This window comes from Neolamprologus multifasciatus, chromosome 20 (assembly GCF_963576455.1).
Source record: "Neolamprologus multifasciatus chromosome 20, fNeoMul1.2, whole genome shotgun sequence".
In the NCBI taxonomy this organism is placed as follows: Eukaryota; Metazoa; Chordata; class Actinopteri; order Cichliformes; family Cichlidae; genus Neolamprologus; species Neolamprologus multifasciatus.
Window position 1 is genome coordinate 6,052,826 of NC_140458.1, and position 23,601 is coordinate 6,076,426.

The 23,601-nt window shown below is 40.8% G+C and overlaps 3 protein-coding genes across 10 annotated transcripts in view; 1 reads left to right on the plus strand and 2 right to left on the minus strand.

Annotated features, from left to right (window-relative positions):
- The window catches only part of sall4 (spalt-like transcription factor 4), a 28,682-nt gene extending 17,950 nt beyond the window's left edge, over nt 1-10,732 (minus strand). Inside the window, exon 1 of the mRNA XM_085146219.1 lies at nt 10,663-10,732. The gene's annotated coding sequence lies outside the window, so the exon portion shown is untranslated. The remainder of the gene's footprint in view (nt 1-10,662) is intronic.
- A 517-nt stretch (nt 10,733-11,249) lies between these two features.
- Nucleotides 11,250-16,148, minus strand: zfp64 (zinc finger protein 64 homolog (mouse)). 4 transcript variants are annotated; one of them, XM_085146237.1, is made up of 7 exons: nt 15,382-15,706; nt 15,188-15,216; nt 15,049-15,112; nt 14,828-14,971; nt 13,755-13,817; nt 13,412-13,663; nt 11,250-13,306 (listed from the first exon to the last, which is right to left on the minus strand). In XM_085146237.1, the coding sequence occupies exons 1-7, from the start codon at nt 15,401-15,403 to the stop codon at nt 11,889-11,891; spliced, it is 1,992 nt and encodes a 663-aa protein (XP_085002363.1). In that variant the 5' UTR covers nt 15,404-15,706; the 3' UTR covers nt 11,250-11,888. The 4 variants fall into 4 exon arrangements, with proteins under 4 accessions (XP_085002363.1, XP_085002362.1, XP_085002361.1 ...); XM_085146236.1 differs by adding an exon at nt 16,050-16,148 and having other exon boundaries at nt 11,256-13,306; nt 15,049-15,216; nt 15,382-15,480; XM_085146235.1 differs by having other exon boundaries at nt 11,256-13,306; nt 15,049-15,216; nt 15,382-15,480; nt 15,573-15,701.
- tshz2 (teashirt zinc finger homeobox 2) overlaps nt 15,891-23,601 on the plus strand; it is a 126,665-nt gene continuing 118,954 nt past the window's right edge. The window contains exons 1-3 of one of the 5 annotated variants that reach the window (XM_085146225.1): nt 15,891-16,078; nt 18,306-18,368; nt 22,560-22,717. The gene's annotated coding sequence lies outside the window, so the exon portion shown is untranslated. Of the gene's footprint in view, nt 16,079-16,378; nt 16,600-18,305; nt 18,369-20,128; nt 22,718-23,601 lie in introns of those variants that run through there. The other 4 variants (XM_085146223.1, XM_085146224.1, XM_085146222.1 and 1 more) reach the window with 4 other exon arrangements.

The following is a 23,601-nucleotide window of genomic DNA, read 5'->3' on the forward strand; positions in this document are numbered from 1 at the left end:
CAAATAAGGTCAGGGGTCACTCCCTCCCTAGGTCAGGGGCCCTGGAAGGTTGTTATAGTGGACTTTACTAAAGTTGTCAGCTCAGATCCCCTTGACAAATTAAAGCACATTCTTCTGTTTTTTACTAGTATTCCATTACAGTCAGACTTCCCTAAAGGAAATGTTTTTCAGGACAGATGAGAGGTCGGTTACACTGATATGAAATATGAACTCACCTGGGTAGTGTAGGTTGGGACATGAATCATTCGTTTTTCATCAATATTTGATGATCAAAATCCAGTTATTTATCAGTGTTGACCTTTTTCTTTTCAAAACCATTATCTATGTGCGGATGAGAAAACGGCCTTTACTCAACACATAGTACATTAAAGGTGCACTGACAGCCTGTCATTAACCCTGACCTGTCTGAGCCTCCGTCCAAATGTCCAGAGGATGAAAGGCTCGGACTGGAGTTATCTCGCAGACGCATTTCACTGACTGCTTTCTGTGTGTCAGCACACAGAAACTGCCTGCTAACACGACGCAGACACCGGGAAGTTTGATACATAGACTGCAGAGATTTCAAGCTACTGTTTCCCATTTGCAAACGTAAAATTGGACACATTTTGATTTCTTGCTCAACTATTGCATGTTTGACTCATGTTTGTAAGGTTAATATGAGGCTACGGCATAAATCATAGCTTAGCATGAAGACAAAGAAAGAAATATGTTTGGCTGAGTCTCTCCAACGGTTAAAGCAAAGCAAACAAACAAACTGCATACAAAAGATGGCATTTAGCCACTGGGATATCACTGAATAATTGGGGAAGTTGGGGTCGTAACCAGGGTTAGCACCTGTAATCTAATGACCAGTAGAATGACCAGCTACACTTCCAGACCATATTAACCTCACAGCTGTTTTTAAAGCCTGTATTTTGGTGGCTGACAGTGGGGAAGAAATAGTAAAACTGTGAGAAAGACCAGGGAAAAACACAGCAGATTGGCCTTGGTATGGAGTTGAACCCGGGTACCTCAGACTTATAGCATATGCTCAACCTAATGAGCTAAACAAGCACCCTCAAATACTGTTTTAAAGCCCTTTGGGGGCATTTTGGCCACTACGAAATGCCCAAAAGGAAGCCACTACATTTTTGTTTTTCTTTTTGAAGACATTAGTGACCCATTTAGATGGTTGTCAGCTAACGCTAGCAAAATTAATTAAAACTAGCAAGGTATATTTAAAAAAAACCTCCAAACATTTAAAGCTTTTATATATTATAGATCCTAACTCTTGATTTTCATTTTTATCATTAAATGAAATTTAATTTGCGTTCATTTCGCATGTCACGTTCAATAGCTGTCACTGCTAAATAAAGAATTGAGATTATGAAAGAACGGCTGATTTTCCCTAACAATAAAAAAATATTCTAAATAAATACCTGGAGGAATTACCAAGATGGCTGCTTAGTGGTGAGGCTTTCAGATGGGCTTAGGTTCAACCAAGGAACAATGAGGTCACATACAAAGACACATTGTTTTTCTCCTACAGATCTGAACCAAGCTAGCAATTTAGCATATGGATACAAAGCACTATTATTTACGAATGTACTACTGTCATCTAACTCTGTAAGGATGAATGTAAATATACTGCTTTATCAGCCATAAATATAAGACAGATGGGAGGAAACATCTGTGGCTATATGACAAAAAAGGCGATTCTTCTTAAACAGGCACTAAATCAGAGATGAGGTGGGAGAATAGGAACTGAGCATTCATACGTCTGTCTTTATACCCTGCGACTTTCACACATCTAAGGATGTGTTTGGTTTCACCCCACATGCATTCAAAAACCCATTAAAAAAAGTTGAGCAAATGCTGAGCATATGACAGCCCCTATGCGACTGTGGGAAGGACTACACAAAGGCAAGTGTTTTCCACCACACAGCTGCTCAGTTGGAAATTTGTCTTGTTCCTATTGTCTTACTCTTTAAAAGAAGTGCTAAAGCTCTCACTCCATGCTCCAGTCACTTCCTAAGAAAGGTGCTATTGGATGATACATGTGGCAGAGTGTCCAGTTTCAGGGGAAATGGTGAGAGAATTAGTAGGGGACGATGAGCTCCATTAAACACTGAAGAAGTGGACCTGGAAAGGGTGTTTGGAGTAATCAGCGGTGCACAATCTACAGGTGGGTTATGGGAAAAGAACCCCCACAAAGTGTATAATTTTTATTATATCTTCTTAAAGAATTAACAGCATTGTTATTATAAATAAAACAATAATAAACTACAAAAGCAAACATTGCTTTGAGGTGTTAAAAATGATTTATCATAGAAAAATGCTGTTTTTTTCTTATATTTTCTGTAAAATAAAGTTTAAAATTGACAGAAACAGAAAAATAAAGCCTTCAAATTCCAAACAGACAGATCGGCAAACCTTTACAAAACACATCTCTTTTGACACTGCGACTGAAAATGAGAAAATTTTTCTCACAGAACTTTTGCCTGAGGGTCTGAGTATGGGGGGGGGGGCTCCATCACAGCACACTGTTATTAATCTTAGTTAATTGTAGGCTCCTCCATTCAAACACCACGCAGCTGTATTTTTCATCATTAAGCCTGTGTTTATAGTTGGAGGAAATTGGCCTACAATGTAAGTGGTAGATAATCAAATCTCAAGAAAACTAACAGCTTGTGGTCAGCTACCACAAACCACACACTGTTTATCCAAGCATTCATCCTCTGAACATGGGAGAATCTATTGAAATATGCTTTAAACATGAATGAATCAGTTACAAAGCAATCTGAGCCATTGTAACTGTTTCCTAATTTACAGACTGTTGTTGTCTATACAGAAGTTTTATTTTGTTTAGGTATTATCCATATGATTGATTTTCACTCAAATGTCACTATTTGATCTATTTTACACTTGTTTTTGCAGTGTGAAAACATCTCACTTTTTAGTCGACCATATTGGTTAAAAGGAACTGTAGTTACTTGTAACAAACATTTTAGTTGTGCTCCATCTTAACCAATCATAATTGATTGATTGATTGATTGATTGATATTTATTTTGCTAACATATCACATCATCCCGACTGAGGAGATTCTGCATAATAAATACTACTTAACTTCAAGTAATGTCTTTTGTTTTACATGTTTTGTTCTGTTTTTATATTGTGGTCCTAATAAATTTATAGAATGCTTCAACTTATATAGTTTTTTTTTTAAACACCTGATTTAATGTTTTCTTTCATGTACTTTTCTGTGAGTTGGATGTGGCATTCCTTCACTTGCCATAACACAGCTTGCATTCCATTTGTTGCACGGTGATGGCATCCTCTTTTGAAAAGGAATGCATCATGGTGGAATAATTGCCCTACTGCTCTCAGTCCACTTAGTTAAAAGGGATTCAGATGGTTTGGGATCTCTGTCTCTCTTCCCCCTCCACCATCTCTCCTCTCATGGGGCAAGGAGAAGAGGAGAGTCTGAGGGGGATGGGTGTTTGACTTGGGAGAGCAGAAACTGGGAGGGGGGTTGAGTATTTACATAAATGGCCAATCTAAGTTTTTCAACCTCCATTTTAATCTACAGAAACTAAAGGCAACCTTTGCCCTAAAATGACGACCCCGTCTTCTCCTTATCGATATCTAAAGTTAACACGTAGGCTGGCATTCCACAAAGATTCCGCGCATTAACTTTCCAACAGAAAGTGACGCGCACAACTAACAGACATGGATATTGGATTATTGCGGCATTTTAGAGGTCACATGATCCTCTCGGATCATGCTCACCTCTCGTCGGCTGCTGGGAGGTCCACAGAGTCTCGGTGGTGGAACAAGTGATCGCATGAGGCTGTGGCTTATCTCAGCCTACACATGCATGTTCACACACACCCCCACATGCATGCATCTACCTACATTGCACTTGTTAATCATGGTTTAGCAAGCATAACAGGTTCTAGAGTTTTAAAGTAATTTGCTTTTTAAAACTTTCTAGTGGGTGTATCGCTCATGAAATACTCATTAATGTGCACTTAAATTAGTCTCTGGCTATTCAACTACAGGACGATACTTCTAATGGAACAATAAATAAATAAAATATACTAAAAGTCATAATTTTTATTAGGAAGAGTAGCTGATTTTAAAATAAGCATAATTAACTATGATTTAAAAAGGCATCGTGTGCTTTGGAAGTTTCAGTTATCCGTAAACATTTAGATGCTTTTATAATATTTGAAGTTGATTCACTGCTGCTTTCACATCACGCACCTTTTCAATTATATCACTGACTGTCATCTGCAATACTGTACTATCATACTTGTGTACTTTTGTCCATCCTACTGTCTCAATCTTATGTTTTCGACTTCTCCCTGCTGTGGGGCTAATTAAAACAATTTCATGGACAAAAGAGGAGAAGCTATTGTATCGCACAACCAGCAGTGCAACAGACATGGTGTCAGAGGCGTGCAGTTGTCAGGGATTAGCTCCCCTTTGCTGGCACAGATGGATACATCAACCACCACCACCAGTGATGAGTGGCTGAGCATGGACAACTGCCTCAAAGGAGCTTCTAGCATGAATTTAGGTCCAAAATCATACAACAACACAACCACATCTGCATTTTAGTAGGATGACACGAAACAAACGGTCAGTTTTGATTAACCTGTCGCACTGCAGATTTGTGGCAACAGACTAAACCGGCTGATCGAGATAAACATAACGCATATTCAGGCATTTGAAGCAGGTTTTGTTAGAAATAAAGCAAGTTGATTGGAACCACCAAATAGTGGCACCACTATTTTGTCCCACATTATGAAATCATTTTATTTATATATTTTATGTAAATTAAATTTAAATTCTCTGTATTATATCAGTTAATAATGGAGCTATAATAACGCAGCTGGCATAGTATTATTAGCTGTTCTTCCCACCCAGAAACTGGCGACTAGTCGCTCCTATTTATGGGAACAAACATTCCCAACACCCAGATCTTTCTTCACATTCCTGAGCTTTGTTGAGCCCACCCCCTTTCTAAAACAGAGAGATCTGATGGTGACAAATCTTCAAACCAACTTCCTCTTTTTCCTTTCAACTCAAGTAATGGCCCAGTGAACTGGATTCTCTGTCCTGACTCACATCCTCCGTGCCATAATATTTATGCTGCCTATTCAAATGGTGGCATGATCAAATTGCCGCATGAATCACACCACAGGCACCAGCTCACTAAATTACATCCTGACTAAGAGTCTGAGTATTAGTCTGGGATAATGTGATATTAGCAACAATGGCTTACTTTCCCTGCATTATTTATTAAGTTAATTTATTGCACCTCTGATGACCGCAGCTGTTTGCCTAACCTGAATTGCGTATGAATCTGGGTGGAAATCTTGCTAACTGTGGCGCTGACAGTCAATGCCTCATCCATGCTTTTAGGGCATTGTTGTTATCTCCGTGGCCAGGTCAGACTTATCTCACAGAAGGAACTGTATGTGAACAGAAACAATAGGCTTGATTGAGTGCATTCCCCACAAGGTGTTAGGTTACGTGAGCCTGGTCTATTTAATAGATGATATCTGTCTGACGGCACTTTGCCACACGATCTTTATCGCAAGCGAAATGGTGCATTATTCATAAACTAATTAATTTTCCGTCATGAAGACGTGATAGCAGGAAACAACCCGAGTCGACTCCATACAATCGAGTTTGAGCCGAGAATTGCAAGAAAAAAAATATGTAACTAATCGATTAGTCATTTTAAAAATCATATCCAATAATGCCAATTATTTAATTTACATGTGAAGAAAATACATCTCATCCATAAGTCCTTGTGCATTCATTCATAGGCTCACGTACCCCCTACTTGATTTTTAAACAGACACAATAATGCAATTAGCTTAACAAAGAAAATGGTAATCCACGAGCCGGTATGAGTGCATGGGTGGGGTGCATCTGTAACGACCCGAGAATGACTCTGAGAATGCTTCTGAGGAATTTTCACACCAATAAGCTGCAGGAGAGCCAGACTGAAACAGCAAAGTGGTGCAACTGAGAAAACGGGGGAAAAAACCCCAACTTCCATTCAAAAAAAGCATGAATTTCACAAAGCCTGCCTCCTATGCTTTAGTCAGGGGTTCAAATGTAAATGTATAAACATTATTATGAAAATAAAGCCATTAATTAAACGGCGCAAAAAACGCAAACCAGTCATCCTAGTCTGTATTTACATTTATCAGTAACAGTAAGATCCATTATCAGACCACCAGCAGATACATAGCTGGGGGTAGATTCACATATGCTAATAAAGCAGATGTCCAGAGTCCTCAACACATTCCAGGCAGCCTATAAAAACAAAGTGTCTTTCTTCCCCTAGGAGCAGTGCCCCATCCCTGACTGTCTCCAACAGTCACAAAGATTCATATAAACACTCGGTGTTATAACCTGATGATCCCAGCCGTGCTCAGGCTCTCCCTGCCGCTGTCCCTAAAACAACCACAGCATTTTGATCTCTTCAGACTACAGCTCCCCTCATTTTGGGAGTACTCTGCATGTTTGGCCAAGGTGTTGGTCATTGTTTGAAACATTTCCATGACACTGGAAGTTTCGGCCAACGTCTCTGTGTCACTGCCGTCCAGTGTGCTGGACTCCAGCTAAATTCATCAGCCATTGTTTTCTCTGCGCAGGCATTTATGATGTCACTGCAAACATAAGCTTTGTCCTCAGATGAAGGATCAGCCAAGGTTCGCGCCCTTATGGGGTCAAACAAACATCAAATATGGACAGGCTATGACTTTCCATGGGGTTGGGTGGACATTATGGTGGCACAAAGACAACTTTATTTAAAGGTTAAAAAAAGGCTGGCCATCCCCAGTTCACCAAAGCTTTTTCACTAGTAACAGTAAAACTGGAAATGTCTTCTTCTCTATCGTATTAAGTTTAATATTAATACTAATAAAGAGTCTAAATCTTCACCATTCCATTCCTGAGCATCTCAAACATTTCTATGGGTCTGCCAACAATGATTATTATACAAACAAGATACACTGAAGAAATTATAGGTAGGATGCAATAAATGTATGTAGGGCCACCACAACAGATTTAGACATATAAAAGTATTTCTGCAGTTCTTTAAAAAGAAAATGTTTTAATTAAGTAAAAATACATCAAACACACAAAAAGAATAAAAACTGGAGAGATTTATGACGGGGATGCAGTTTTAAAAAAACCCACATTTCTCAGGTGAAGTGTTTCAGATCCACCAAAGGCTTCAGTGTTTCCCATTGTGTAAGAATTATTGAGGCAGCAGTATCTGTGCGCATTAAGCACTCTGAAAGCACACACGGTAAACAAAGACTTAAGCGCATACACAAGCATGTGCGCGCACACGCACACACAACAATGGCTTGTATGTCAAAAGATTAGATTTCCATCGTGTTTGTTGGTTTAGGATAAGGCATGCGTGAACAGAGAAAATATTTTGCTTGCTCATAGGCATCTGCTGAAAACCAATGGAATTTCTAAAATTGTAAATAGGTTTGTTTGCTTACGCAACACTTTTGTTCCTTCTTTGAGGACAATATTCACAGTTAACACATAAGTATTGATTCAAAAGCCACATGTGTAAAAAGCAACTCCTACCACGGACTAACAACCAGTGTGTCCTTATAATAAACACATCAGTAATTGTACAAATACTCTTATTATCAAACTTACTATGACTGCAATTATGGAATGCTTAACAACAATCAAATCACCGTATAAAGGCAGTCTGATGAAAACAAATGTTGAAGCGCACAAAAACTGACTGTGCTGCTCTGCAAACTATGAGACTATGCGGACAGAGAACACACAAAGCAACATGCTGACATATGAGAATGATCAAAGGTTGTCGCAAAACCGAGCATAAAAAAACAAATCCCATATCTGCGCAGAGCCAAACCTGATGGCCCAAGACTAACACTTGGCTCGGGTTCCCAGCAAAACCTGCATCCGACCATATATGGAATAAAAGAAAACAACTGAGTGCTTGTTTCCCTTTGAATATATGGCACTGATGTGCACGGCCAAAATCATTAAAACATGCATTTGTATAGGGTTAGCGGCACAGAAACAAGACAGGAAAACAATAGCTAAATGTCTTTGTTCCTGAATCACAAAAGCTGATAGCCGGTTATTTGCATTCACAAGATTATGTGCAGCTATCGCTGCAAAACGGTGAAGCCCACATTGTCACAGAAGAATAAAAGACATTATTTTAAAAGGCACTGGCTCTGTGTTGAAGAGCAGGAGATACTGTAGCATTCTTTTGTCCACTAAAGGACTTTTATGGGCTCTTGTGCTCCCACTGCAGCCATGCCTATTGGCTCAAAATTATACTTATTTTGCTGCCCCCACCCCGAGGACTGGTTTTAAACTCTGCTTTCAATCTTAAAGTAACAACAACAAAAGGGCCTGTCAGAGTAATGCTTCCTGACAGCCCAAGATAGACGACAAAAGACAAAAACAACACCCCAAACACTCAAATGCTAAATAAATACCACAAAATAGTGTCAAAGCTCTGAGAGAGTGTGAAAAACTCAAGAATCACAGGAACAAATTTGAGCAGCTTTGAATTGTGCCCGAGTTCATTAAAGAAGAACAAACATGCAGCGTGAAATATACAACCACCCACAGAGGCAAAGTCATTTTAAATCCAGAGTTTGCCCTAAAGTGATACTATCGATTCCTCTCGTAGACGCTACAATAGCCTAATAATGTCTCAGCAAATAATCACATTGCATTCAGAAGAGCAAATTGAGGTGTCTTTTTGTCCCTCGGCTGATCACATACCGCTTTCATCATGAATTTCTATCAGAAAGACAAAAAGAATTGAACACAGACAAGATAAAAGCCTCCAGTGCACTAAGAAATCAAAATTCACTTAAGATGTCAATAGTGTCACAGCCAAAAGATGCCTGCATCGGAAAAACAAATCCATATCAATACTTCGCCAATCAGTTAATTTCATTAAGGCATTCAATGCCATTTACTGATGGGATTGCAAATTGTGTGCAAACAACCCAAAGGTCAGAGATGCACTGTTGAACAGAGGGACAGATTGTATCTGAAGGAATGAAAAACTGTTTGGACTCGCTGATTTATAGCTACCTCTGATGACAGAAATGAACAAACTCAATTCATTTAGGTTTATTTTACTACCTTGTGACATTTTCACACTATTTAGAGCACCGGCAGTTTTTTGCCAAAGTGTCATCTTGCTCTGGTTATTGTCCATCTTTCCATCACCTGGTCCTTTCTGGATCTATTTATGTCCAGAAGGAATGCATCACAAGTTACGATTTCTTTAAGCAGCTGTGAGTGGAAATTGCTTTTTGGGGAAGCCATTTATGGCCCCCATTCAAAGGCTGGCATCTCAAACACAGGAAGGAAGGAACACAGAAGTGCTATACAGTATGAAGAGCTTCATTTTAAACTCATCCTACCATTTATCAAAAAAAGAAAAGCAAGCAAAGCTTTAGGATTTGCCAACAGAATGCACTCTAGTTAGCTTTGAAATATAAAAACAAGCTTACAGACCAAATTGGGTATGATTTATACTGTAACCAAACCACTATTTTTCCAAAAAATGTAAACAGAATAAAATAAATAAATATAACATCAACTCTCTTCAAACCTTCTCCCCAAGTGGGGCTCTTAAGACATTGTAACCCATAGAAAAGGCACTTAACCCAGCTATGACGTCACATGTGGAAGAGGAGAAGGGGGAAAGAAAGGGTCTGTCCTCCTCAAGGGTGCTTAGGATTATGGCCTGGAAGTCTGTTAGATAATAGATCAAAGAGATACATCAGAGTGCTTTGTGGTTTTCCCACATAACACTCATCTTCATGCATAATGGAATTTCAGGATTTTTTTCCCCCCTAGTTCCACCTGAAGAAGAGGTGACACAGAGAGGTTTGAAAAATCTGAGTTTGAGTGCAGGCACTCATAATGCAACCCAAGTGCAGAACTGATGCAGATTTAGTGTTTGCATGCTGCTCTGGCTTTATGTTCCTCAAATCATACAAGAAACAGAACCAAACTTCAGATTTTCCCTTCCATTTAGGAGCAAAATGAGTATTTTGATCTGACTTTTAATTTCAAGGTAGAAAATAGAGAAATAGTAGAAAAAGCACAGCAAACAATCTAAAGAGCTTGCTTAAGTTACATAAATACACAAACAAAAAACAAACATGGTAACAACCATCAACGAATAAGATTTTAGTAGTAGTAGTTCCTGTGGCGGTGGTGGCGTCATATTTATTAAAAGTTAGCATTGTTATCCATGGAAGCTTTTTTCTGTCACTGGAAATAATTGAAGTTGAAATTTTAAGTTATCCTAAAACGCATACAATGGGTTTTATTTCAGACGATTAGATTTCTACCATGTTTGTTGTTTGAGGACCTGCGTGAACAGAAAATGTAGCATTTTAATTTGATAGGTCAAATACTGCATTCACACGTAAAACAATTATTAGCAAATGTGGGCTACAGCTAGCACTCTAACCAATCATCACACAATTAGCATAGTTTGGATACACCCAAGTCTCTAAAACAATACGCCTAACCCTTTCATAAGGATGTCTCAAATTAGCACCCTAAATTTTCAGTTCAAAACAGAATTCACAAAATAAGTAACTACGCTTTCTTACCCAGCTAGGCTAGCTGTTTTCCATATCCAGTGTTTATGCTAAGGCAGCTGTCTCCTACTCCTAGCTTCACATTTAATGACAGGCACAGTAGTCATTTCATATCAAACAATTCTTGGCTAGCACTTTCAAAAAGACACAACCTTCAAGTGAGTAGCAGTCGTATCTTATAGAAACACAATGGTATAAAAAAGTGCAGCATTTCTCAAGAAAATTAGTAATATGGGGATATTATAGAAAAGCCATCCTTCATATACTTTCAGTGTTAAAGCACACACACTACAGTAATACCCTTACTAGCTAGAGTCCCCTGTCTAAAACAGACACCAACTCCCTCAACCTACAGTTGCTGGCAAACATGTTTTTTTAAACCATCAAACCACTTCATCTGAGTTTGTGGCCATGCTGAGCGAGAAAATATAAGAGTCTGCTTCAGCAGAGCCATTAGTGCTCAGAGACCAGAAAGAAATCAATGGTCAAGTGTTTACACAGGAGAATCCTATTCAGGTGCAGCATCCGCTCTCTGCAAATACTAAGTGCTTAAGTCTGAATGTAAAAATAGGAAGAATAATAGAAAGCAGCAAGCAAAAAACTGGCTCTTTATTGAAAAATCTATCGGGAATGCGAGTCGCCTTTTAGAAGCTAAGACCTTGATATGCAGCCTAATGCTTTCTACAATTGACATCTACTTTTTCAGATTCGTTATGAGGGCTTGAAAAAAATATTTATTTTTAACAAAAGTTATACATACAGAACATGTATAATCAATACTACGGGGCAGCAGTACACTTACAGTCTGAAAACTCCATAAAGCAGAGCAAGTTTCATTATATACTCTCATCACTCTGCTGCCACCTAATGGACAAACATAAAAAATACATCATACAAATACATTCAGTCACTTTCACATTTTGTTAATTTGCGGTATTATTCGTTTATTTTTTTGATGTTGCTTTAAATTAAACCTGATTTCAATTAAATATTGTAACTGAAATATGGTTTAATTTCAATTTTTGATGCCTGCAAATATAACACTTGATAATACAGTGCATGAAACAATGTTAAAATTGATGTTTTATTCTAAAATGTGAATACTAAACAAACTACACCTCCAACGCCAACAGTTTTGCTATTTTAGTGGTTACCGTTAGACTACAAGTTACTATCAGCAGGGAAATAGCTTATGATGCAGTTACTGTCTTTTCACTTTCAGAAACACACAACGCTGTTCACTGTGGGATGCTTTCGAGTGTGTGTGAATTGGAATAGAGTGCATGAGGGGAGAGCTGATCCACCGTGGTCTGCTGAGGCTGAGGAGACACTATAAGTGGAACGCCGTGGATGACCACATTCTGACTGCCCAGGCTGATGTTTGGCACCAGTAATGCACTTTCCTCACAGGGTAAGGCACTCTCCTCAACCGTCACCGTCTCTGCTGGCTTGGACATGTCCACATCGGGCAGAGGTGCTGTGGTCACCAAAGCAGAGTTTCCTTCCGTAACCACTGTAATTTCTGTGCCACCTTCCTGGATCAAAGCATTGAGCCCCTCCAGTTCAGAGCAGGTGGTGATGAACGTCTGTGTGCTGCTGCTCGAGTCCTGAGCGGTTATGGCCGTTTGCATCAGGGCCTGGTGGAGCGGGTTGCTGGCATCGTCGGTGCTGAGTTGAGTCAGGAGGACAGTCTGGGGTTCAAGAGTGGCTTCTGTGGTTTGGGATGAACCGAGTGGTTGTACAGGCGCCAGCAGGTTGACCTGCTGGATCATGGAGTTAACTACCATGTCCTGGTTTTCTGGGCTAAGCAAGACCATGTTGCTCTTATTCTGGCCATCCCCACCAGTTGAGAGCAAGGGGTTATCCTGGCCTAACGGGTGAGATACAATGATTTTAAGCTGTGTATTACTATAAGGAGGCATTGGGTTGCACGGGATAGGAACTTCGAGCTCAGAGCTGGTTTGTGACATGGTAACGGGAATCAAGTTAACTGCTTCTGCTGGGGTAGAGAGCTGGAGTTGCAACACACTCCGAGTGTCCCGATGCTGCTTCTTGTGGCTCCGCAGGGAGTCCTCCCTCACAAACGAAGCGTCACACGAGTCGCAGCAAAAGGCTCGAGCTGCATCTAGTTTGGCTCGGTACCGAGAGCTGACAGGCTTCGGAGAGTCGGAGCCTAAATTTTTGCCTCCACCTCTGCCTCCTTTCCCACCGCTGCCTTTTTCAAGCTTATCCGAGTGACACTTCTTCTTGTGAATGACGAGATTGCTGCGCTGCTTAGAGGCAAAGTTGCAGAAGTCACATTTGAAAGGGCGGTCTTCGGAGTGGATCCGCTCGTGGACCTTGAGCGCCCCCTTGCTGGAGCAGGAGTAAGTGCACTTGGAACACTGAATGGGCTGAGTGGGTTGGTGTTCTCTCAAGTGTTGTCGCAGAGCAGTCTTGTTGGCACACTTGAAATCACAGTGCACGCACTGAAAGGAGTTCTCCGTACCATGTTTGATCTGAATGTGCGATTTCAGGTTTCCTTTCATGGCGCAGCAGTACTCACAAAAGTCACATTTGTAAGGCTTTTCGCCGGAGTGAATCCGGATGTGCCTCTTCAGGTCTGAGTTTATTTTGAACTTTGCATCGCATTGTTGGCACTGAAAAGGTGCATCCCCTTAGAAAATAAATACATAAACAAAATAAAACCAGTTTTAATACCAGTCTCTAAGCTACAACTGTCACACAGCTGCTGACAATTTTGGATTTTTTGGCTACCTACCTGTGTGAGAGCGGAGATGCACGGTAAGCTGGCTGGAGTTGCGGCTGGCGTAAGGACAGATCTGGCATTTGAATGGCCGTTCATCATAGTGGATGCGCAGGTGCTTCTTCAGGCTGCTGCTGTCTGCTGCTGCATAGGGACAGTGTTTACATTTGTGCGGCTTCTCACCTGTGTGCGAACGGCTGTGCATGTTCAGCTTGTCCCGCCGACTGAAGCGTTTGTGGCACAGTTCACATTCAAATGGCTTCTCACCTGGATAGCAGACAGAAAAACAACTGGGCTTAAACCTTACTCTAAAGGGGTTTTTGCAACTGAAGAACATATTTTGAAACCATTGGCGTACCGGTGTGAGTTTTAAGATGCCGCTCCATGTCTTTTTGGCCATACTGTGTCTTGAAAGTGCAACCTGTAGATTGTAAAAAAAAACCCAAAACAAACATTTTCTTAAATTGTGTGCAGCCTCTGCATTTGTGAAAAGTCCAATCAACACTGTACTAAATAAATACAGTGCTGTGAAAAAGTTCCCGATTTTTTTTCCCATTTGTCACTCTGTTGATGCTTTGTGCCCATAAATTTGTGGGGGTGCGTTTATAAAACTCTATTATGGTTGTTTTTACTTGTGTCCTTTTGTACATTTTAGTTCTACTTTATTGCCTCTCTTTTCAATTTTTTGCTGATGCACAGCATTTTGTGTCAGCGGTGGCTGTTTTACAGCACTTTCCAAAACTGGAATGGAATTTTGAACTTGCCAATGTGTTTTTGGGATTATTGTCCTGCTGCATAAGCCAAACTGAGCAGAATTCATGGTTCTTTGAATTATAGCTAGTCATCCAGGTCCTGAAGGAGTAAAGCAGCCCAAGACCATCACAATACCACCATGTTTGACTGTTGGTATGATGTTGTTTATGAAATGCTGTGACAGGATGCAAACCTGCCAAAAAGTTAAACTTTTGTCTTGTCAGTCCACAGAATATTTTCCTAAAGTCAATTTCTTATTATTATTGTTGAATAATGATCACTAGCTTTAACTGAGGTAAGTAAGGCTTAGAGTTCCTTAGATGGGTTATTTTGTGACCTCCTGGATGCTCCATCGATGCACTCTTGGGTGTAATTTTGTTATTTATGGATTACTTTGCTTGATTATCTTTTCACACAGGGCAGCTTTGGATAGCTTCTTTTATTCTAATAAATAATAAATGAAATTAGCATTTAAAAACTGTATTTTGTATATACTTGGGTTTTCTTTGTATTTTACTTAATAAAGTTTGTTTGATGATATGGAACAGGAAAGTGAAGGAGGCAAATACTTTTTACAGCACTGGAAATATTAATGATATGGGGCTTGAGTGGCAGGAAGTGCAGTTCTTCCTGTTAGAGATTGAAGATCTGCGTCCATCAGCAGCAAGAGGCACCAACCTGAGAAACAGCAGCTGTGTCTCTTTGAAGTCAGGGCAGGTTTTAGTTTTTTGGAAGGTGTCTTTGGGGCTTTGGTCATCTTTTTGACACCTCTCACAACACAGGTCTGGTAGGTCTCCTCAAAAATAAACTCAGTGCTGGAGTCTGAAAATAATTTGACAGGCAAAGTCAATTTTTCATTTAAATTATGGACAGCAAAAGCAGAAAGAGGAGTATGTTACCTGTGAGAGAGGATGTGGCAGTAGTGGTTGGGGTGTCAGGTGTGGACAGGAAACATTCATTTTGCTTATGGGCGAGAAAGACCTTATAATTATTGTACTGCTTTTTGCAGGAGCCACAGATGTGGATATCTGGGCTCACCTCCACCACCACAGAATGACCTGCAGCCACTTCGGATGGCAGAGAACACAAAACAGGAAATAATGACTTCATAGGACGTTGCATAATGTACATCTGTGAAAGTGATTACAAGATAGCTACAATAATTTGGAGCTAAATCGTGATATCATAGATTTGTCTTCCAGTTATGAATTTTAGCAACTGTTTTGTTTTACCTTCAGCGGTGTATGCAGCCATTTTCGAGGTGGTTTTGCTGGAGATCAGCTCATTTTCTGTGTCCTCGCTGCGTCCATTGTAGTTTTAAAACATGCCGACTGGGGTCAAAAAGTAGCCAATGAAACATCACTACCTATTTCCAACTGCGAAATCTGCCACGGTTTGCATATCAATAGAACTAGCACTTCACTTCTCTGCCGACTCCACTTTTCACGACATTCTGCGTTGGGTTTACGGCAACCGCACAAGGCTTTGCTGGTGTCGTCATATGCTGCTTTGAGAAACGTGGGAAAATCAAACTACAAAGTCTGATCACCCAAATCAACTTATAAGTCAATAAATAATACTATTAATAAAGCTATCTGACTTAGTGTTTGACTGTCCTATTTAGAATAAACCAATCTCTATTTAACACTGTGTTAATTCTTTTGCAAACCGGGATTTTAAAAGCTGAAATTGCGTAATTATGAGCACTTGAACGCAACATCATTGTGTGGTTGGTGCCCCCGGGCCATTCGAGGTCTTCAGGCTCTGCTTTCCAGATGCTGAACAAAACTAAATCTGATTTCAAAATTTAAAATTCTTTAAAAACAGAAAGTATATTATTTAAAGGTTTAACGAGTAGCTGCATTAGTTGACTTGGAGAGGATAGTAGCTATTAGCTTACCTCTTTGTTCCTAGAAACCCACCAAAACGGTTAGTACTTATTAGAAATGCCACAAAGAGAGGCAACGATGGCTTTTACATGCATGTTGAAACTATTTGTTGGGCCATATAAATGTCAAATTCTAACTTACGTAGGCACGGAAATCAGCAGTTAGCTTTATTGTTTACTCTAGGCAGCAGAATATTGCCTTAACGCTTACTGTGGTGCCTGCAGCGACTTAATAGAGTATTGCTCGTGTGCAAGGTAAGCTTTCAGATGGTAGGCTACTTAAATATACATGCTCTACCATTTTCAAGTAAGGGCAATTTGCTTGGTTGTTGGTGTGAGTGAATGAGAATGCCTCTTTTTTTTTTATGCCAGAGCAGTTGTGCTAGTGTGAATAAGCCATGAAAGTGACTGACATACAGCTCCATTTTCAGTGGCAGGTCCTTAACTGCCTGATTGCCACTGTGAAGCTCAGGAATTTCCTTACGCTGACTTTCCTGCATGGCAAAGGCATAGGACTGATTCCTTCCCTGCTGAAACAGCAAATCCTTGAGACAGACAGGAGGTACACACACATATTTAAGTACACTAGACACATGAATACACACACTTAGACTTGCAAGGCCTTTCATAGCCTACCCACATGAATGTGACTAGTTGATTATCACCCTATTTGACTTATGATTTGTCACGTATAATCCATAAATGTTCAGTTAGTAATATGGTAAATGCATTGATGATATTATTAACAAAGTACTGTTTTCTTAGCAGTTTGAAATTTGATGACACAGCTCAGAAGGAGACATGGAGACATGAAAATGAGCTAATTAAATAAATAATTGCATCTGACTAAAGAGTGTGCAAATTGCATTCACATAAATCCCCCCCTCCCTCGCAAATTCAGTATACTTAAATGTACATCAAAAGACCACATTTACATGTGACACCCAAATGATTTAGTGGTGGTGTAATTAAAAAAAAAAGACTTATGTCCCTCCGCCCTTCTCCCAGCAGTGAAGAACTGGCCAAAATGCTCCCTACTTTGATCTAAAACTGTAAATCTGTTTTTTTTTTTTTCACTTTTCACACTCGAGGCTTAGGATTCTTCTTTCTCTCGTGTGATTGAGCAGTTTGGTCACTTCGTTAAGTTCAGAAACACTGCAATAACCGCAGTGAAAATATTCCCAAACAACAATTGTAGTCATTTATTATTTGGGCAGATCGTTTTTCCACTTAATGATTTGAAATATCAGAAAGTAACAAGAAGTGCTCATCACAGTTTTTCCCAGTTTATATGTTTCAGTTTCTGCTCAAAATAATTTAAGATCCAGATATATTAAATTTCAGTGATATGAAGAAGAAAAATGTAACAAGTTGAAACCAATGAAAATTTGTTGTTTTACATTCCCCCAAAAAACCCCAAAACAAAAGAAAAAAAATCCATAAACTTTGAATTATCTAATTGTTGTCATTGTTTTCACTTGAACTAATCAATCAGTTCACTATTTGATTAATTTCCAATAGCTCCTGATTGAGCGCACTGCATAGTCTCGATTGTGTTTCCCCTAGGCTTCCATCTCTTGTTAGAAAACAATAAAAGCACTTTCAGTTTTTGCATTCAGAAACAAACTATCATTTGGACATCCAGCTGTGCCACTCCTAATTTGTAGACATGCCCCTTTCCCATTCATTGAGACACCCGTGTATTTGGTGAGTGATGTAATGTCCCTCTTTTCCCCAATGAGACAAGGGCAACAATAGGGGGGAGTGCCTCTGTCACATTATTTTCCCCCACCGAGGCACGCCAGCTGCTTACAGTTGCTTAATGGCTACGAGCTGTCACAAGGCATCACAGCCCACTGCCACACAGGAGCGGCAGATGCTTTAATTGCACAATGACTTGTAGGTTGTCAACAGCAATTATACCAGGCTTCCACCTGAGGGCACCCAAAGAACACCGTCGACTCACTTCACAGACACAAGCCTCAAAAGCCGACTGCTGCACGCAAACCCCATCTCTCTCGCATCCAGACAAGAGCAGCCGATGGATTCCAAGTCTCCTCTAAGCTTAATGGTTTACCCATGTTCTGCAAGGATAAGGGCAGCATTGTCAGACAGAAGACTCAGGACCCCAAAATCATATTTAGACATAAAATATTTACCCAGCGTTGTCACCTTAGGGCCCACTGCCCACCGTGCTGCGGCAGGTTGTGGTGTGCAGAGTTTGAGTAATTTTGCTCATTATTAATTCATGCAATTTTTTTTTTTCAGGCGAAGCTCATTTGCTGCCGCCAGTCCTAAGATTATCATCATTAAGAGGAGGCAAATAAATCGGTGAGTTCAGAGCTGTGCTGCAACCTGCTTCAACCCGCATTTGCTCTTATATGTTAAAGATTTGTTATTTGTACAGTTCCAAGAAAATAACTGCGTAATGTGTTTAGATTTGTCGTCCGTTCTATTTCTAGACGGTCCTGAACTCAGGAAACCAAAACACACACGGCGACCTTTGGTTTGTGTCGTGTCAAATTGAATGGCTAAAAGATGTCCCATGTCCCGAGTTTGTTTTGAGCCATAAGACAAATTATACACACATGTATGAATTCCTTTGGTCAACAGCTGCCATCTCAGCATCAGATAAAACAGAGCCAAAGTCTGGGAACCATCAGATGCCTCCGACACTCCCACTTTATCATATAAGAAAAAAAAAAAAGACACTGTACACAAGCGTGCACACAAACACACACATTTGCACAGCGAGCAAGTGCAGCCGTGCTACACACAAAAGGCGCACATGCTCACACGCAAATCAGTGCTATGCTCTTTGTATCTGCCAAGTGATGCAGATGATAGGGCTGCATATGAGTGCATGCAAACCAGAGAGGAGAAGGGTACATGTGGCTTCATAGACAATAGCAGGCCATAGCCCTGGGAGGAGTGTGTGCAATCCCAAGGAACATGCTGGGATATAAATTAAGACAAAAATGCACCCCTCCCACCCCCCCACTTTAAAAAAAATGTAGTTTAGAATTGTCTGTATTGTCAAGTATTAAGATCTAGCGTGGTAGCATGCATTAATGCAAATGTGGCCGTAGTAGCAAATAAAGAATTAGGTTTCTTCTCTCCATCTTTAAGGTGCACGTCTCTTAAAATAGATGATATTTTTGTCATCTGTTCTGTCACGTTTATCAGTGCAGTCTGCTTTGGAAAGAAGGTTCTGTAGGTTGTGTTTCACTTTAGTGTCAGCAGGGGGTGTCCAAAAGCAGTCCAGAGAAAGAGACCCTTGTGCTTGTTTGAAGCAGCTTACAAGGCACTGCTCCAGTTTGTAGTAGCTGACATTTTGGAACCAGTGGGTCAGCAAAATGGAGAAACCATGGAGATGTATCAAAACCAGTGAGACTTTTGATCACAGGATTGTTGCGTGTAATTTATTACGGGCCTTTTGGTTATTCTTTATCGCGAGTCCTAATTATTTTTTGGGTGGGAAGTGACCGTTACTGTGAGCGCACGAGTAGTTTTCAGGTGTTGCTTTCTTCTTCCAAGTAGAGCAGAGGAGGAAATGAGGCCATGGGCCGAATGTTTCAGGTTTAGGCCGATCTATGCTAAATCTAAACAAAAGGCATGTGCACGCTGTGTGCGCGCGTGTCCGTGCTCGTGATATGTGAGTGTGAGTGCGCGCGCATGCATTTTTTTTTTGTGTGAAATTGTCAATGATGTCACAATGGAAGAGAGAATCTTGATAGTTAGACAGATAACAATGAGGGCGGCTTATTCGTGCCCTCCGCACACACATACGCACGTGCACGCACACACCTATAGTCACACACACAGCATCATCATCGTCACAGGGGGAGCAAGGCTCATAATTGGACAGAGGTGTCTGTAGATAATGAAGCCAGACCTCACACCTGCCAAACCTTGGGGATTTCTCTTGACTGGCCACTTAAATCTTCCTCACTCTGTGGGTCTGGAGGGCAAGAGAGTGAGTAAGGAACTAATGGAAAAAAAGCATGCGCTACAGGGAGGATCCCTGTCAGCACGAATGTAGTGCGGACCCCCACCCCCCCACCCCGGCTAACGCAGCCCCCACAGCTCGTTCCATACAGCACCCACCTCACTTCACTTCACTGTAAATCCTCTGGTGTCAAGGATTTCAGACGGAAATGGGGAAATGCTGCACCAGCTATTTTGTTTCAAACTCTCAAAACACTCGCTTCTCCCAAGTTGTCTTTGGTGACAGCGTTGTGTGCGGGAAGCGTATTGTGCCAGCTTTTAGCGGGGTGTCATTCGAGGTGCTGAAAGGGAAATCAGATAGACGCTTCAACGGAGAAATACTTCTATATAGAAAGTTTACCTGACAGTCATCAGTGACGGCGTGACACTATATCACTGGTAGCAAAAAGCTACACCAATTAGGGCTCGAGTTTACTCCGGCAAAATCTTAACAATTTAAGGGCAACAAAATGGGATTTCGCTCCGTCTTTCTTCACGACTCGATCCGTAAATGAGGGTTGGAAATCATTGTCATTCAGTATACAGATTAGGCACGGGTATAAAAGCAGTGGAGAGATTTCTGCTTATATGTTATTCTTTTGTTTTTGTTGTTCCATAAAACCACAGACAGCAATAAGACACCAGGGGGTTATCACTCTTTGTTAGCTTGTCATGAAGTCAGCCATGCCAGTTTTAACATATGAGCTTGTGTCTGCTGTCAAAGGGTTGTAGTGGTAAATGGCGAGAATCAATAACTTTGTAGTGCTAACAGACACAAATAGAGACTGGTAGCTTTGCTTGTTTAGCCGTATCCAGATGGCCTGAGTATATTTGTCATATTTTATTCTTTATCCTGCAGATATTGGATAAAAAGGATAAACACGCACCTGTCAAACTCTGCTGTTTTGTGGAAGTTGTTTTGTGCTTCTTATGCTACCCGACGCCAAGTCATGCATTAATGCTTTGACTTTAGGGCTGGAACAAGGTTACAGAGGGAGCTTCAATCATTTTTCTCTGTTTTCAGGAGGAATTTTCATACAGAGACTGTAGCGGTTCTCCTGATGGAGATTTGCATGCACATCTAAATAGACAACAGCGTTACACGGAAAGAAACAGGATAATGTTCACAGCAGGATAATGTGCACCATTTGATTGGGTGCAATGAATGAAGGAAATCATCACCTTTTCAATGAGGCTTTTATTCGGAATGAAACGGGTCAGAAAACTTCTCTTATCTTGGATACTTTCGGGTCATTTTTCCAATGTCCAGGGCAAGTTGGGGAGGTAAGTGAGCCCAGGTGGCTTTCCTGGACGGTGATACCCAGGAGGGAAATCTTGTAATCGACGGCAACAAAACCAAGCTTCCACGGTGATGGATAGTCTTGCATGTCCACCTAGTGTCTGCGCTCGGAGTGCTCGGCATACGTGGGCGATAGCTCACCTCATCCTCCCGCGTGATAGATGGATATGGATAGACAAAAAGCTGTGTGAGTGCAGCCAGTTTTGGGAAATTCGCTGTAACCGTAGACCCCGAGTCATCATCGTCCCATCTTTTACCAGCTTTAGACACTTTTAGTCGTCGGGCAACATTCGCTAATGTGGATCTTCTTTCCCAATTGCGATGATAAGCAACGCTGAAATGTGCCCTGAAATGAAATCACACGGAAACCGAAAGCTTATCAAGATGAAACTGTGCAATAATACAAGAATTATCCATCACCATCCATCATGTATTTGTTTGCAGGAAACAGATTACATGGATCTTAATTGAAATATTATTTTACCTTCATTTGAATTATTTATGCGTTTGCTGACTAGATTCATACCTCAGAGAAAAACATGAACACATTATGTGATGCAAGAATGCGAGTGTGTATTTGTGAGTATTTCTCATATATTATTCAAAGTGTAGAGTCAGAATATGGTCTTACGTAGCTATATGAAGGATATCAAAGGGCCCATCTTTGATACAATTTATTTGAGATCCACTGGCCAGAGCCGAGCTGTCCATTGGCCTTACATCGCTAATGAGATCGGGGGTAAAATTGAGAGTGGTGGGCTGGCTGTCATCCGCTAGGTGATGGTTTTAAGACTAAGCAGTGATACTTCATTAATTAACCTTCACATTCTATGTAGATCTGCTCATCAAGATGCAGTTAATTAAAGAAAGGTCATTCCAAGGGCTGCTGGGAAGCGGCATTATTACAATGGAGGGATGGCACTGCTTTGAGCGAGATAACACGGGGGAGGGGGCAGGGAGGAGGCGATCACCCAGTCATCACTGAAATGGCAGAGCGGCTAGCCAAAGCCAGTTTCTGAACTCCTGATGTGGACCGCCATGGTTCAAGAAAAAGGAAAAAAATGTATTTTTTAGTTGTTTGTGTTTTCATTTCTTAGTTTCCCTCCTCTTTTTATATAGAAATACACTGTTGAAAGGCTCTAATGGAGAAAACCTCACTAAAATATTCATTACACTCAATCGACAGCATCTATCTTTTAGCATCTCACTATAGTTTTTCTGCTTTCTTTTTGCAGCCCCGTGTCTTTCCTGCCAATTCCTCGGATGAATTTTACTTACTCTGACCTTGCTCGGTGTTCAGAAAAAAAAAAGCCATCTTGAAATAAATAAAAGGCCAGGAGCTCAGCGACATATAAAATAGTTATGTGTCATCTGTAAGTGAAATCCACTTCAGGTTAGTGACTTATTCATTTCAATTTCCTGCTGTCTGTCTATATAAATATATATATATATATATATATATATGTATCTATCTTTGTCACTGTCTACTAAAGCACAGCTCAAAATATGTAGTCTTGTTTCAGAAAGTGGATCAAATAGGTTCTGTGTTTTGTTCTAAAAGTCACTGGTATATGTCAATATGCCTCTGAGGCTTTTATCAGTCACAAAGTGATTGTTTTCGTGCCGGCCTACATGCCAACCTAAGGACAGCAGCAGTTGGAGCGTACTATGAAATAACGCGTCTATACAATTGCCTCTTGGCCAATCGCACAAGTGAGATCAGACTTAGTGTTACAAATGGCTTTCTGTAATGTTTTTGCCAAGTTTTATTTTTTGATAATGGCACCCCCCCCTCCCCTCGGCGTTGTCTTGTTTGGAACCTTGGTGTCAGTTTTTCAAAATGTTGCTCTGCTGCAAAATTGCAGCGAGACATCGGCACCTCCCCTGTGTCCACTCAGTCCTCCTGTAGTCATCCCTGAGTGTCTTTTGGCATTGCTTCCTATGGCAGGTGTAGAGACAAACGAGAAACAGTGCTCAAACCTGCACGCGCTTGCATTCAAGGATGTGTGTGTGTGTGTCTCTCTCTATATATATGTGTGTGCGTGCATGCGCGTGCATGTGTGTATATCCCTCCTACTCTGCAACGATACAGTAACTGCTGACCCCGGACACAGTGCCATTATGGCAGACGAGCAGGGCTCCCCTGGCAGCGGCTGGAGCGGCTGGTTGCTAGGTGGAGAGACATTACCGCGGGCCTCTGCAATAATTTATCCTAAGAGCGCGGCGAGCCGTCATGTAGCCCCTGACAGAGAGCTGCAGTACTTTATCTGCCTGCCT

Bases quoted from the DNA above. Each gene is read 5' to 3' on its own strand.
- zfp64 (XM_085146236.1), bottom strand. From the start codon at position 15,403: ATGGCTGCATACACCGCTGAAG. The intron at 14,972-15,048 runs GTAACATACTCC...AATTATTTTCAG, and splicing joins TGCCACATCCTCTCTCACAG to ACTCCAGCACTGAGTTTATT. The intron at 13,307-13,411 runs GTAGGTAGCCAA...TTATTTTCTAAG, and splicing joins GCATCTCCGCTCTCACACAG to GGGATGCACCTTTTCAGTGC.